The sequence below is a fragment of the Scyliorhinus torazame genome, chromosome 2 (genome assembly GCF_047496885.1).
Source record: "Scyliorhinus torazame isolate Kashiwa2021f chromosome 2, sScyTor2.1, whole genome shotgun sequence".
In the NCBI taxonomy this organism is placed as follows: Eukaryota; Metazoa; Chordata; class Chondrichthyes; order Carcharhiniformes; family Scyliorhinidae; genus Scyliorhinus; species Scyliorhinus torazame.
This window is the reverse complement of record NC_092708.1, coordinates 253561230-253577397: the sequence shown is the minus strand read 5'-3', so window position 1 is coordinate 253577397 and position 16168 is coordinate 253561230. Positions and strand designations below refer to the sequence as shown.

Below are 16168 nucleotides of genomic sequence, written 5' to 3'. Positions count from 1 at the left end.
TTGTTTTTTTCAATGGGAAAGGTGTCACACTTATGACACATAATGGGCAGGATTTTCCAGCTGTTCCCACCGGCAGGATGTTCGGGTTCCCCGGCAGCAGAGGGCATAAACAACGGGAAATCCCGATGGCAGTAGCAGAATTGGAAGATCCTGCTGCTGGGCAATGGCGGGCTGCTTCTGCTGCCACAAACCACGGCAAGGTGGGGGTGGGGATGAAAAGTCCCACTCAAAGAGGTGCTGTTTTGCAATGAGATTCTTATCACCTTCTGCACAACCTGACCATCTGATTCCCACAATTCATGTGATATGCTTTCTGAAAATTATTTTCGACTGCCATATTTGTTCCTCAATAACTGAAATTTCAATTGTCCAAAATAAGGGCTCAAACAAAGGAAATTACGGGGATGATTCTCCGATATTGAGGCCAAGTGTTTGCGCGGCGCAAACAGGGCCCGGACACTACCTATTCTGGCCCCCATAGGGGGCTAGCACGGCGCTGGAGTGGTTCACGCCGCTACAGCGTCCTTACGCAGTGCCAAATAGGCGCTGCGCCAACCTGCGCATGCGCATTTGGGGCAGCCCAATCCTGCGCATGTCCAGTTGGGCCGCGCCACCCTGCGCATGCGCGGGGAATGTCTTGCGCACGTCGGCCCCTCACCAACATGGAGCCGGTGTTCTGGGGCCGCGCGCAGAAGGAGGTGGACCCGGTGGGGGGGGGAAAGAGGCCAGCCTGCCGATCGTGGGCCCCGATTGCTGGCCAGACTCCATCGGAGGCCACCCCGGTGAAGAAGCAGCACGCCCCCCCCCTCCCTCCCCAGCGTTCCCGCCGGCAGCGACCAGGGGTGGACGCCGCCGGCGGGAACCTTTCGTGTCGTAGCGGCCGCTCGGTCCATCCGGCCGGAGAATCGCCGCTCGCGGGTTCTCCGAACAGCCCGGTGCGAATTGCGCGCGCTGGTTTCCGGGGGGTGGGAGAATCGTTGCGGGGGTCGGGGTGGCGTGGGGCAATTCGCGCGGCACCCCGGCGATTCTCCCACCCGGCGTGGTGGAGGGGGGGGGGAGAGAATAGCACCCTACATATCTCACCATAGCAGGCACATTTACCTTTTTCTCTATAATGCCTTCAATTTTATTTGAAGGCAACAAAGCATGGACTTGGAGCTGATATTTTTGCCCAAATGTTGAGCTCAAGATTTGCGAATTGTGTTGCATTTTGTGGAATGGATTGTCAGCTTAGGCGGTGGAGCAAGGTTTATAGGAAATCCTGCTGGGCAAAGGAGATATAGGGTGATTGGTGCAACAATCATAGTAAGACATTTGAGCGAAACCATAGAAGGACCAATTCTCTTATCTAAAATCTCAGTAAGTTATTATGTGACTACGCTAACTGCAGCACTCTGCTAGAAATAGTTGCCTCAATGGAAGATTCCCTATTCAGTAACTTGGGAGCGCATTGTAGTGCCTCTGCCCTTGCTAACTAATCACATTTTGTGATCGAACTTGTGTGCTTTTTGGCTTAATATTGCACCAGCTGATATATTCACTATGCTATCAGGAGCACCTTAACAGTAATGCCGTTTTTCCAATTGTAGAAGAACTCTGATGCTGAGAGGGTTATTTTGACAAAATTACGTGAATTGTTATTTATTTTTCCAATTGCATTAACCTAATGCTACCTCACAGTGACATTTACACAGCAATCATTGTACATCATTGTTGCTGCACAGATTAAAGATGATCTGTGATTCAATGATAGCTATCTTGCCTGTGAGTCAGAGGTCTTGGTCTCAAGTTCCACTCCAGAGACTTAGTGCAGCACTCCCTCCCTAGGTTTTGTACTATCAAAGGTGTGACATCTTTCAGATGAGACCTAAAATTGAGGCTCCATCACCCTAAGGTGAACGTAAACAATCCAGTGGCAGGTTTTAAAGTAGAGCAAGGGAGTTCTGTCCATTGTCCTGGCCAACATTTATCCCTTGACCAACATAAAATAAATAGAAATTTGCTAAGTCTGCTCCAATAGCACCTTCCAAACGCTTGACCTCTAGCACTTTGAAGGTCGAGGGCAGCAGACGCATGGGAAAAACAGCACCAAGTTCCCCTCTAAGCCACACGCCATCCTGACTTGGAACTGATTGTCATTCTTTCATTGTCGCTGAGGCACAAATCTGGAAGTGGGATGCATACATAGAATCATAGAATTTACAGTGCCTGGATGCAGTTCTAACAATACTCAAGAAACTCAACACCATCCAAGACAAAGAAGCCTGGCACCTCATCCATCGCCTTAAGCATTAATTGCCTCCACCATGACATACAGCAGCAGTGTGTACTATCTACAAGATGCACTGCAGCAACTTGCCAAGCCCTTGCTGACCACACCTCCCAACCCTGTGACCTCAAACACCAAGGAGAAGGGTAGCAAATGCATGGGAATACCAAGTTCCCCTCTGAAGCACACCATCCTGACTTGGAACTATATCGCCATTCCTTCACTGTAGAGGGGCCCAGGGGCCTAGAACTCCCTTCCTAGCAGCACTGTGAGTGTACCTACATGATGGACTGCAGTGGTTCTAGAAGGTGGCTCACCACCACCTTCTCAGGGGCAATTACTGATGGGCAACAAATGCTCACGTTGCCCTTATTGCTCACATCCCATAAGAGTTCAAGAGAATGACTCACACCACCTACTCGAGGGCTGTTGGGGATGATCAGTAAATGCTGACCTTACCAGTGACATGCACATCCAATGAACGAGTAAATAAAACTAACTTTATTGCTCTTAGTGGAAGCTTGCTGTGCAGCAATTAGCTGTGACTTTCCTACATTGGAACAATCAGTGCGTTTCAAAAGTTCTAATTGCTGGAAAGTGCTTTGAGATGGCTTGAGGCCTCGAAGGGCATGATATAAATGCGAGTCCAGGTGTCCATTACTGCTTAGAATCGCTGTCACAGAACAAGGAAGAGAAAGAAGGGGTGGGGGGAAAATGCACCCAAGAGAAACATGGGAGACAGGCAGAACGGAGGTGTTATAACCTGCCTGGATCCTGTTGGCTAGGGACAATTGATTACCCCATGTTACTTGGAGTATATGAATGCCCCAGTGAGGAGCGGGGGGGGGGGGGGGGGGGTGGTAATCATTAGCAGCACAGCTGTATAAATAGGGCTGGCTGATGTGGTACCGGCTAGAGAGGGAACCAGTAGTGAACTACTGGTTTTGTGTACATATTCTTGTAAATAAAGTTACTTTCTGTTTGACTTTACAAACTCGATTCTTCCTGACACAAGGAGGAAAACTACAAGAGACCAATTTTCTGGCAAATTAATGCCTGAATCTCACAAACCACGTATTTTGATCAAGTCTGGCAATGTGAAGTCTGCAGGAGAAGTATTTGCGTTAAGGGGGACTATTGTTACAGTTGTCGGTTTGAACTCTTCCTTGTGTTGATATGTGTTGGTCTTGTTGGGCCTTGTGAGTTTGTGATATAACATGTTAAAAGCTCAATTAAATTATTTTCCAAAAAAAACATCGCTTCTGGAAATTTGTTTACTATTTTGTCTCCCTCTCATTTTGTGAATGCAGTTGAGCTTTTTAGAAAGAGTGGACTGTTATTACTGGAACTAATGATTCTTCTAACCAGTTGATTGTATTTAATTACAGTGCAAGAAATACCGGATGTTGTCGCTAGAGTTACCAAATACATCTCCAGTGCAAACATCTCCCATCAATTACCTATAGCAGAAGCTATGTTAACTTACAAACAGAAAAGGTAAAGCTATTATTTTTACATTGAATTGTGGTCGAGTTTGTTTGTAAACAATCGGAGGGCAGTTGGCAAAGGACATTCAGTGATAGCAACAGAGCGTTTCCATGGCAATAGGTGAATTGCTGAGGTCTGCAGGTTATGATAATTGAGATTATGTCAAGTCCATACACAGGCATTAGTCACCAGCGATTTGAAAATAGTGCACGTAGTCACGGAAATATTTACTGCCCATAACGTAATCTGTTGCTCCTCCTTACCTGTTTCTTTCATGAAATGTTGTTGTGAAACTGTTATATCATTGCAACTATTACAAGATAAGCAGGACTTTGGTTGTGAGTTTTATTTTTATTGTCTGCAATCAGGGGTAACCTTTCTTCAGAGCAAACACCCCATTGCAATGCAGAGTGTTTGGCTTTGGAGGGCTATTAGGATGGCCAGTAATTTGAACCCACTTTGCTTGAGTAGTCCCATGGATGTTAGTTAATTGGATCATGAGATGTAATAATTGGATTGTCTCAGCACTGACTACCTCTTTTAAAAATTAAACCTCTTTTTTAAAAAAAAGGAGATGGGGTTAAGTTCGACATTTTGTAATTTTTTTAACAATATTTTTGTCCAAAAGTGGATGCCGATGTTGAGAACCCCTCCCCCACAGTCATTAGCAAAAGGACTAGAAGGAAGAATAACTGAGCCCCACAGACTAGATTAACATAGTTGAGGTGCAGTTAGTAACAGAAGGCAATAGAGGACTAGTTACTGAGTGACCGTGTAAGGGAGCTGGATTAACATCAATAGAGATACAGTCATTTTTATGATGCTGATAGATTACTGAACAACTGTGTAAGGGACAAAAACAAAACACTGGACAATCTCAGCAGGTCTGACAGCATCTTGGAGAGAGAAGGGAGCTAATGTTTCGAGTCTGGATGACTCATTGTCAAAGCTAGAGAGAACTGGAAATAGGGTTAGATTTATGTTGTTGTGGGGGGCATGGAGCAGTGGGGCTGGATAGAGGGCCAGCGATAGGTAGAGATTGACAAAGATGCCATGGACAGAAAGGTTTCAGGCTAAGAAGGATGCTGATAGTGGCACATAAAGAGATTAGAATGTGTTAATGGCTGAACAAAGGGAAGCAGTGTGTCATAGGGCAACTAGGAACAGGGAACAGATGGCCCGTGGGGGGAGGGGGGGGAATCATGGTGAAGAAAAAACAGATTGATGGAAGAACTGAAAATACATTGATAGAAATAAAAAATGGGGTGAAGGTGGAGGAGAGAGTTGACAGTCTGAAGTTGTTGAACTCCATGTTATGTTCGGAAGGCTGTAATGTGCCTAATCGGAAGATGAGGTGCCGTTCTCCAGTTTGTGCTGGGCTTCACTGGAACATTGCAGCAGGCCAAGGACGAACATGTGGACATGAGAGCAGGATGGTGAGTTGAAATGGCAAGTGACAGGAAGGTCAGGGTCCTGCTTGTGGACGGACAGAGTAACCATTGCTTTGTAACTGGTCTTGATAAACTAGTAATGCTGATGACAAGACTCTGGAAGTAGTTAAGATTGCCTATTAAAATAACATGTAACGGAATAGATTCTGTACTCCACAGTATTGCCAAACTCTTTAGGGAAAAGTCTCTTTTCAGGAAGATATATGATTAGAAACTTGCATTCACCATGTAATATTAAAGCAGCCTGGGATTATAATATCTGTGGTTTACTTTCAAGTTTAATGTGTGTAGTTATTACTTTAAAATTCAAATGCCCTTTTCACACTGGCTGTAGTTCAAGTGCCAACTTGTACAGGTTGCCTTCAATTTTTCAATTCGGAGATATAGATCTAAGACAAATGCAACTGAAGCATGCTGTACCAAAACAGCTGTTTATAGCGAAGAAGCTGCAGTCGCAAAAATTGAAAGATGTTTGAGTGGATTTTCTACCAATTACTTCTCAAGTGAGCAGGTTTTGTTTATAGTGTTTATTGAGTTTGAAAGCCTTGTCTTGGCTGCAAAACTACCCACACAAAAACCTAGTTAATTTGATGGATGCCAACAAGACAATAGTTCAGCTTAAAAGAAAGATCAACTTAAAATCTTATCTGTTTCAAACTACTGTTTAGCATGGCTTCCATATAGGCTTCTAAACTGTTAGAGCCGAGTGTTCTACCTCTTTCCACCACCACCACACCACCCCTGCCATCCATGCCATCACTGAGTTGATGCTCTGCGTGGCTATCCCCTTTGTCTCGCCAGCAATCTGACAGGAGTTGAATATTCGGGCAACAGCCTGGTTGTGCCCATGTTGCAAAATAATGTCATTATAGATCTCCAGCCTCCTGAACCGACAATAGATAGCTGTGCACAAGTTGAACCGTTGTGCTGTGCCAAGTTAAAACTTCCAATGGGGAGTGAGGATGGCATTGAAAGCAAGAGACATGAGAAAAGGGGCATAGTTTTATTTGAAAATAGAATATTCTGAATCTAATGTTGAGCAAGATTTGTTTCATCAGTAACTCTTTGTAGTATCTACATTTGACCTTAATTAGTACAGAATATTGGTCCCTCATGTAACATGCAGGCAGTCTTTAATACTGAATTTTCAACAGCCAGTGAGGACGCGGCAGGTCCTTATATTGATACAACCCTCCGTTCAACTTGTTCCGTGTAATAACATGTGATTTTTGTTTTCTTGTGGTTGCTTCAATAAAGGAAAAAGAGCTTTCATTTTGATTTTAACATAAGGTACCAGAGTCTGCTTGGGTTTTATTTTTTTTAATGCATATAATGCTTTGTTGATATATATTTAATGCCAGTCTTTTCTTCTCTTCTTGGTTTAACATAATTGCTTGTTCTGATAATTGGATTCAGATTATATTACTTAAAAGTGGCAATTTGGTCCATCTGCTGGAGCACGTTAACCTTGGAGAGTACTGTACATTTTTAGTATTCTTTGTAAATATACTTGCATGCTTGAAACAAACCATTTACTGGTGTGTCTGAAAAATAGTCTGCTATAGAATTCAATACTTTATCTGGTCTTGTTGATATAAGCAATTATTCCACCTAATTTCTCCCTCCTATGTTAATGACCTCTAAAGATATGCAGATGAATCTCAATACATTATAGTTACCTTAATATCACATGGTATTGTGCTTCCATGCCATCATCACTAAACATGACAGAATCAAATAAAAACATAGCACTGGGCAATCTTCTGCTCAGGATATGGAATGTAAGATCAGCATTTATTATCCATCCCTTCATGAACTGCAGTCCTTGTGGCGAAGGTGCGCCCAGAGTGCCATGAGGGAGTTTCAGAGTTTTGACCCAGTGACAGTGAAGGCACTACAATATCTGTCCAAATCAGTATTCGATGAGCCAAAAGTCAACATGGCACAGAAGGAGATCATTCAACCCAACGCATCCAAACCTGCTCTGTGGGAAATCCACTGCTCCCATTCCCCTGCTTTGTCCTCACAGCCCTGCATGATTGTACCCATCCAAGTTCCTTTTTAAAATAATTGATTTTCTCTGCTTCGATTGCCCTCATAAACCATGAGTTCTAAGTCATTACCACTTGCTGTGTAAAATGGTCCTCCTCACATCCCCTGAAACTTTTGTTTGAAGCTTAAATATGTGTGCCTTACTCCTTGTGCCATAAGCTAATGGGAACAGTTTTTCCTTATTTACCTTATTTAAATCTGTCAAAATTTTGCACATCTCTGTCAAATCTCCTTTGTTCCAAGGAGAACAACCCTATCTCCTCTAGTCTAGCCTTATTGCCACTGTATTGTGCTTTCATGCTGTGACCACTAAAAATGACAGAATCAAATAAAAAATATAGCACTGGGCAATCTTCTGCTCAAGATATGGATGGTAAAGCCATAATTTATTATCCATCCTCAATTGACTTTGAGAAGGTGATGCTGGGCTGCCTTCATGAACTGCAGTCCATGTGGTGAAAGTGCTTCCAGGTTAAAATCTCTCTTCCCTGGAACCATCCTGGTAAAGTTCCTCTTCACCTTCACATTCTTTGTAAAGTATAGTGACTAAGATACTCTAACCAGGGCATTATAAAGGTTCAGCATAACTTACCTGCTTTTGTATTTGTGAAGCCCAAGATCCCATATGCCTTTCCAACCACTCACTCAATATGCTCTACCACCTTCAAAGATCTAGGCACATGAACCCACAGGTCCCTCTGCTTGTGCACACCCTTTAGAGACCAAAATGTTAACTCTCTATCCCTCAACCAAAATGTATCTCCTCACACTTCTCTGTATTAAATTTAATGCTAACTCATCTATGTCCTGTTGCAGTTGATTGGTATCCTCCTCACTCACTGTCTGCCACATCTCCAAGTTTGGTGTCATTGGCAAATTTTGGAGGGAAACTTGAAGGTGACAGTGTTCCCATGTAGAACGGCTCTTAGCTTCCTCAGTGGCAGTTACGGCCTTAGTGGTAATGATCACAGTGCTGGGATTTGCTGTCAAAGTAATACACACAAGAAATCATTGGAATTAATCATAATCCTGCTCAGTGATGAGCTTGTGTATTATCTTCAGATTATTCTTCTCCGTTTAAAAAAAAAACTTTTCATAATTGAACTATTTTGGGCCAGCGCCAGTGGAATGTTTGCCACTCGGGTAACCCCCTCTGGCTACTAATTTTGAGCTGACTGCATGACCACATGAATGATTTCTAATGATGTTTGACCTCCTCTCATCTTCCCTTGCTGAGCTTTCCTGTTTCCTTAAACAAGAGGCAATTCACATTTATTTACGCTGAGTAGAGCATTGAATCCTACATCATTTGACCCAACATGTCTGTGCTGACTTTTTGAAAGAACTATCCAGTTAGCCCTACTTCCCTGCGCTTTCTCATATTCCTACAAATTTTGCCCTTTTGAGTATTTCCTAATTTCCTGTTAAATCTGTTTCCAGCACTTTTTCAGGCAGTGCATTCCAGAACATCACAATTCATTGTGTGAAAAGAAAAAGCTCTCTTCTTCTGGTTCTTTTGCCAATTACCCAAAATTTGTCTCGCTGGGTATAGATCCTGCAACCAATAGAAACATTTCTCCTGATGCGTCCTATTGAAACCTTTCATCATTTTGAACACCTTTAAATCTCTGTCTAACCTCCATTGTAAGAACCACCTTGGCAGAATGTCAGGAACACACTGCAATCTATGTCCAATATTCTTTGTATATTAAAAAGTTTGAACACTAAATTGCCAATGGTTTGTAACTACAGAGAACTAGAGAAACCTTGTGGCAAACAATACTACATTTTTTCCTGCTGTACCCTGAACTCAACTTAGGAAGCCAGCCTTTCACATAAAAGTTGCCTCGTCCAATAAAGGATGCTCAATCTCTTTATAATTGATCATAAATTCAACAGCCCCTTGCACTTTCTAATCAATTAGTTTCCCAGGCCACTTGCATAAGAATCACTTGCCTGTTAAACAAGTGAAAGTAAAAGACTGGCTTAAATAGTAATGTTTGCCTTTGATTCTGCTGGCTTCTCTTACTCCTGTTTATTCGCTAACTGGTTGATAGCCTTTTGACTGCCTTGTGATCCTGAAGTGATCCAGATGCTTGTGATTTGAGCGTGTTAATCGTGCTTTTGGAGTGTGCTAACATCCCCCGGCCCCCGATCATTGCAGTACAGAGGCATGAAAGTGCGTGAGGGGCTCTACTGAACTGCCTGTAGCAGGAGTTGTAGCAGACTGAATATTAGTGTGTCTGAGGTTCTCAGCAATTTCACAGTGAAGCAATACAGTACTGCTGAGAACTGTGCATGATGCACCTATATTTTTCCTAATATTATGGCCCGACTGTAAGTCGCTATTCTGAAACCTAAAGTATTGGAAAGAGCCTGCCAGAGTATGTCATTGCCACTCCTATACCTGACAGCAAAGAGATGTTTAATAGGGATCCTCGTGAGACAGTCATTCTCACCCATATGACATTGAACATTCCCATCAGAGGGAATTAAACATGCACACTCTGCTTTAGAGTATAAGCAGACTGCACTACCTGGAAAAACACAGGTTTATTAGCTCATGGTATTTCTAAGTGCAGAGTAAATTGAGTTTGTCCTTTAAGGTTTGGACCTGTCAGATAACACTTTTATCCAGGCATACCTCTTTTTAGTTGTATCTAACAATAGTTGCTCTTACTAGTTTCACAGTTCAAGAAACCTGACTGTTTACTTTAGGTACTCTATTCATCAGGAGGGACCTTGAAATTATTCCTTTAGAAGCAAATACCAAACTGATATGCAGGTAGAATCTGATTGCTGTGAAAATGGACCACTGGCCCTTTTGTTAGTCAGCATGCATAATATCACTGCTTTAATCCCAGAAACGGATACTAACCTGTAATAGTCATAGTATTTATCCTGGCATTTGCCAAAGACTTGTCACTTGTAACTTCCCTATTTACAAAATTGACATTGACCGTTACCTCTTAATGTTCTCGCACTGTCCCTTTTAAATTTACATTCTGACCTGTACACATACTCCTTTGTCTTTAGCTGTAGAAGTATATATATATTAATCATACACTGGACCACTATATAGGTCCTAACAACTTGTTACACAGTTTGATTCCTAATGATTTTTAAAGAGATCAGGGGCGCGATTCTCCGACCCCCCCATCGGGTCGGAGAATCGCCGGGGGCTGGCGTGAATCCCGCCCCCGCCGTATCCCGAATTCTCCGCCAACAGAGATTCGGCGGGGGCGGGAATCGCGCAGGTCGGCGGGCCCACCCCCGGCGATTCTCCGGTCCGCGATGGGCCGAAGTCCCGCCGCTGTCAACCCACGCCAGCCGGCGTGGATTGAACCACCATTCGAACGGCAGGACAAGGCGGTGCGGGCGGGCTCCAGGGTCCTGCGGGAGGGGGGGGGGGGGGCGCGGGGCGATCTGGCCCCGGGGGGTGCCCCCACGGTGGCCTGGCCCACGATCAGGGCCCACCGATCCGCGGGCGGGCCTGTGCCATGGGGGCACTCTTTTCCTTTCGCCATGGTCTTCACTATGGCGGAGGCTGAAGAGACCCCCTCCACTCGCATGCGCGGGGATGCCGTGAGCTGACGCTCCCGCGCATGCGTCGCCCGGCGAAGTCATTTCCGCGCCAGCTGGCGGGGCGCCAAAGGCCTTTCCCGCCAGCTGGTGGGGCGGAAATCAGTCCGGCGCGGGCCTAGCCCCTGAAGGTGAGGGCTCGGCCCCTCAAGATGCGGGGAATTCCGCACCTTTGGGGCGGCGCGATGCCGGACTGAATCGCGCCGTTTTTGGCGCCGGTCGGCGGACATCGCGCCGATTGCGGAGAATCCCGCCCCAGTGCATTTAGGAATATTGACTTGAATGGAATTGTTTGAAAAATTCTCATTTCTTACAATAATTTAGACGGTGATGTTGGCTAGAGTGTTCCGTGTCTGGCCACGCTGCACTGTACACTACTCTCCTGCTAGTACAATATGCTGTGCATAATTTTTTTCAGCTGATATGAAGATATGATCCTGCATATAAATGCAAATTTATTCACGAGTATTTGATAAACTGATTTGTTACTGCATGTAAATATTTGCATTGCTTGGCTCTCCTTCCTACTTGACCTCCTGGATTAGGTTTAATTTCATTATTTTCCTCAATGTACAGCCCAGATGAAGACTCCTGTCAGAAGTTTATTCCCTTTATTGGAGTAAGTTATTTCAGTTTTATATTTTAATGTTCACCATTTGTGTGCCTTTGTGGCCTTCAATATATTCAATGCTCTGCCATCTTCTGTCACCTGTCCTCTATGATGATGCCTATTTCATGTTTCTATTCCTACCTCCCTGCTCCCTGTCCCCTCCTGTGGCTGCTGACCTACATTAGTTCCCAGTTGGGCAATACCTCAGATTTAAATTTCTCAACTTCCCATTGAAATCTCTCCATAGCCTCGCCCTTCCTTATCCCTGTAACCTCTCCAACCCAACGTTTACCGAGATTTCTACTCGACTCTAATCGTGACCTCTTGTGCATCACTGATTTCCTTTGCCCCACCAATGGAAGCTACAGTTTCAACTATCAAAGCCCTAAGCTTTGGAATTCCTCCCCTTTACCTCCCTGCCTCTCTAACTCCCTCGTCTTTAACATGCTTCATACAATCTACCTCTGACCTCACCCGTTTTAATGTTTCTTTGAGAGTCTTGGTTTACAATTAGTGCCAACAGGTGCCTGTTTTGCCTTGTAATATTTTACTGCACCCTAGGGACCAAATAGATGTAAATAGTTGTACGTAGGAAAACACATCTTACTACAGGAAATGTGCTTCGTACTGTACACGGTCAGCTCCAGGATGCCCCAAGACATCAGCTGTAGTCTCGCATTAATCCCTCATTTGCAAGCTGCTTTTCAGTGACATTATTTTTGAGCATCAGTTCAACTGCCATGTATGTTTGCAATTTATTCTCAGCATCACCTCTAACCCAGAAATCAGGGCATCCTTTGTCCCAATGGGTATCCAGAAAACTTATTGAGCTTTGGATATGTCATTTAAACTCTAGGCAGAGACAGCTATCAAAATCTACAAACTCTCATTTCTGAATCCATATTTCCACCCGGCTATTTGCTTAAGCTGAACCTAATGGTGCGCAATTGGCTTGAGTTGAGCTGAGCTTCAAGCTCCCACATCTAGGTTATTATTATGACTCTTTAATTCCTCTTATGATACATCCCTGCCTCACTGGCACTGCAGCTGGCAGCCACATTCATGCCTTTGACCCCTCAGTGCCCTTTTAACTAACCTTCTGAGCCCCAGCTTCCACAAACTCCAATTTATCCAGAGTTCTAACACTGTTATTCTACCTCCTAAGTCCCATTCATCTGTGCTCACTGGCTACCACTAGCCATACCCCAGTGCACTGAATTCAAAATTCCTGCCTTGTTTGCAAATCTTTCCATGACTTCGCAGCAGCATATGTCTTCAGTTAATGCAAGTCCCCTGTCTTCAAAACGCTCCATCCTTCTGACGTTTGCATGGTCAGTGCTATAACTGTTAGTTGTCATCTATCCCTAAATCTTTGCTTTGCTGCACCTTTCCACTGCAAATACCTGCTCAAGTCATACTTCTTTAACCACTCTTTGGACGTCAGTCTTAATCTTCTTTCAATTTCTGTTAAGTGTCTTTCATTCACTCTCTCCCATTACAAAGAGATTTGCGATGTATTACTAGATAATAATTCTATGTTAAGTGTGGATTGTTTGTGTCCGCGTGCAAGAGGATGTTTCCCCTTTATGAGAGTATCTACAATGGGGACACAGTTTCAGAATAAGGGGTCCCCGATTTAAGATGGAGATGAGGGGTTTTGGTTGAAGCTTGCATGTTGTGCAAGGGTACGTCCAAGTTTAAAAATTGTGATTTTAGGGTATTTATGGGGGGCAAATGACCTGAAGATGAGGGTTTGTGTCCTGGGAGGGGTTTGGAGCGTGCGAGTGCCTGGAGGGGGATGCGGGGGCCTGGAGGGGGAGGCGGGGGCCTGGAGGGGGAGGCGGGGGCCTGGAGGGGGAGGCGGGGGCCTGGAGGGGGAGGCGGGGGCCTGGAGGGGAAAGCGGGGGCCGGGAGGGGGAGGCGGGGGCCGGGAGGGGGAGGCGGGGGCCGGGAGGGGGAGGCGGGTGTCCGGAGAGGCGTGGAGGAGGTTACAAAGGTAGCTGAAGGCTTGTGTGCATGTATTGGAACAATGTTGAAGTCATTTGCAATGGGTGTTTGGGAAGGCTGCTGAAGTAAAACATGTGCCTGTGGTTGTGCAGGGGAGCAGAAGGTGACATTTTAGTATTAAAGCTTGGAAACATTAAAACACAAAATAAATCTAACACAAAAAAACCCACCCCTGGTGTTGCAACCGCCCCCCCTCTTTAAAACTGAGATGAATGAACAATTTCTTCAGCCAGAGGGTGGTGAATCTGTGGAACACTTTGCCGCAGATGGCTGTGGAGGCAAAATCACCGAGTGTCATTAAGACAGAGATGGATAGGTTCTTGATTGATAAGAGGACCAGGGGTTATGGGGAGAAGGCAGGAGAATGGGAATGAGAAACATATCAGACATGATTGAATGACGGAGCAGACTCGATGGGCCAAATGGCCATTCTGCTCCTATGTCTGACACCCAAATATGGCCCCCAGGGGACTAGGCCCCAAGTCCACGTACAAGATTGCCTACATGGTGCTGAAAAACAACCTCCAAAATTTATCCAACTTCGGCCAGGACCAGAACATATGTACAGGATAGTTGGGCCGCTCCCACACCGTTCACAAATATGCTTTACCCACTCAGTCGGCTTATCCTGGACTTCCTCAGGTGCACTCTTTGTTATACCTTTAGCTGTACTAGGCCCAGCCTTGCACACGAGGGTGAAGCATTCACCCTCCGAAACACCTCGCACCACAGTCTCTCCTCTAGCACCATCCCCAGCTCCTCTTCTCACTTGACCTTAACCCCCTCCAGGGACATCGTATCTTCCTCCAAAATCCTCCCATAAATCACTGAGGCAACCTCAACCCCCTACATGAGCCTGCCTCCATCCTCACCCACAAAGCCTCCTACCCCAACCCCACACCTCCGCATTTGCCACCCAGTAATAGTACAACAGGTTCGGAAGGCCCAAACCCCCCCCCCCCCACCCCCCTCCCCAGACGACTGTCATCCTCTCTGTATTGCCGTCTTCCTAATCCTAGCCACCTTACCTGCCCAGATAAATGACAAACCAACCTATCCACACCCTCTTAAAGAATGGCTTCGGCAAAAAGACTGGCAGGCACTGAAATAGAAATAAAAACCATGGCAAATTTCATCTTCACCGTCTGCACCCAACCAGCCAACAGCAGGGGAAGACGATCCCACCCCAGTAGATCCGCCTTCACCCTACCTTCCAGACTCGAAAGTTCAACTTACAAAGTGAGGCCCAATCCCAGACCACTTTCACTCCCCAGTACCTGAAGTGGCTTGTTGCCACGTGAAATGGTAAACCCCCACATCCACTCCCGCCCCTGGAGAAGACACCACAAAACACTCACTTTTACCCAAGTTCAGCTTGTGGCCTGACAATGTACCAACCTCCTAAGCAGTCGCATTATATCCCCCACAGAAGAGCTTGGGCCTGAAATATACAACAGATCATCAGCATACAAGGGTGCCCTATCTCTCTCTCTCTTCTCTCGCTCCCCCCCCCCCCCCCCCCCCCCCCCGGTACTATCCAAGCATCTCAACACCAGAGCCAAGGGTTCAATTGCTAGCGCAAATAGAAGGGGGGACATGGGGCATCCCTGTCTCATTCCCCTGTGCAATGGAAAGTACCATGAATTAATTTAATTTGTTTGCACACATGCCATCAGATCCTTCTACAGCAATTGCACCCATGTCACAAACTTAGGCCCAATCCCAAACCTCTTCACAAACAGATAGCTCCTCTCCACTCCATCAAACATCTTCTCCGCATCCAGCGTCACTACCACCTCCAACTCTCTCCCTTCTGCCGGAGAAAGCACCACATTCAACAGCCGCCACACATTTGACGACAACTGCCTGCCCTTTACGAACTCCGTCTGATGCCCTCCAATCGCCTTCGGAAGGCACTGCTCCAACCTGAGCGCCAGCACCTTTGCCAATATCTTGGCATGCACATTCAAAAGAGATATGGGCCTGTATGATCCACACTCCCACCAAATCATTGTCTTTTTTAAGCAGCAATGAAATGGATCCCTGACCCATCGTCTTTGGTAATGTCCCCCTGACCATCGTGTCCTCAAACATTTCCACCAACAGCGTTTTATAAAGTTTCACTGGGAAATCATCCGGCCCCAGTGCCTTGCCCTCCTGCATTCGCCCTATAGCTACCTGCACTTCTTCCACCGCTGGCTGCTCCAATCCTGTCCTCTCCTACCTCAGGACTCTCCAATCGCCCCAAACCCTCCCTCATATCTGACTCATCCGCCCTGTAGAACTCTTCAAAAACTTGGTTCATCTGCTCTGTTGCCACCACCAGCTCTCCTAACCTATCCTTGATGTGAACAATCTCTCTTGCAGCCGCCTGCCAGAAGAACTGGCCTGGCAACAAGCGTCTGGCCTTCGCCCCCATCCTCATACACAACGCCCCATAGCTGCCGAACTGCCTTTCCTATAGACAGAAGATCAAACATTGCCTGAAGCTCCTTCCTCCTTGCCAGAAGACCCGGCTCAGGATCCTCAACTTACCTTCCATCGACCTCCAGAATCTCCTCTATCAACTGCTGCAGTTCCTCCCTTGTTTCCTTGTCCACCTGTGCCTTAAGCGAAATGGCCTTGCCCCCTCACTACCCGCCTTCAACTCTTCCCATACCACTGATGGCAAGACCCCATCCCCATTGAACCCAAGTAATCTTCAATCAC

The 16168-nt window shown here is 45.7% G+C and overlaps 1 protein-coding gene across 2 annotated transcripts in view; it reads left to right on the top strand.

Annotated features, from left to right (window-relative positions):
• Positions 1-16168, top strand: part of pacs2 (phosphofurin acidic cluster sorting protein 2) — a 376820-nt gene that overhangs the window by 338984 nt on the left and 21668 nt on the right. Inside the window, exons 19-21 of one of the 2 annotated variants that reach the window (XM_072486154.1) lie at positions 3658-3766; positions 6466-6498; positions 11419-11461. In XM_072486154.1, the coding sequence (XP_072342255.1) occupies positions 3658-3766; positions 6466-6498; positions 11419-11461 (185 nt within the window). The remainder of the gene's footprint in view (positions 1-3657; positions 3767-6465; positions 6499-11418; positions 11462-16168) is intronic. The other variant, XM_072486155.1, reaches the window with a different exon arrangement.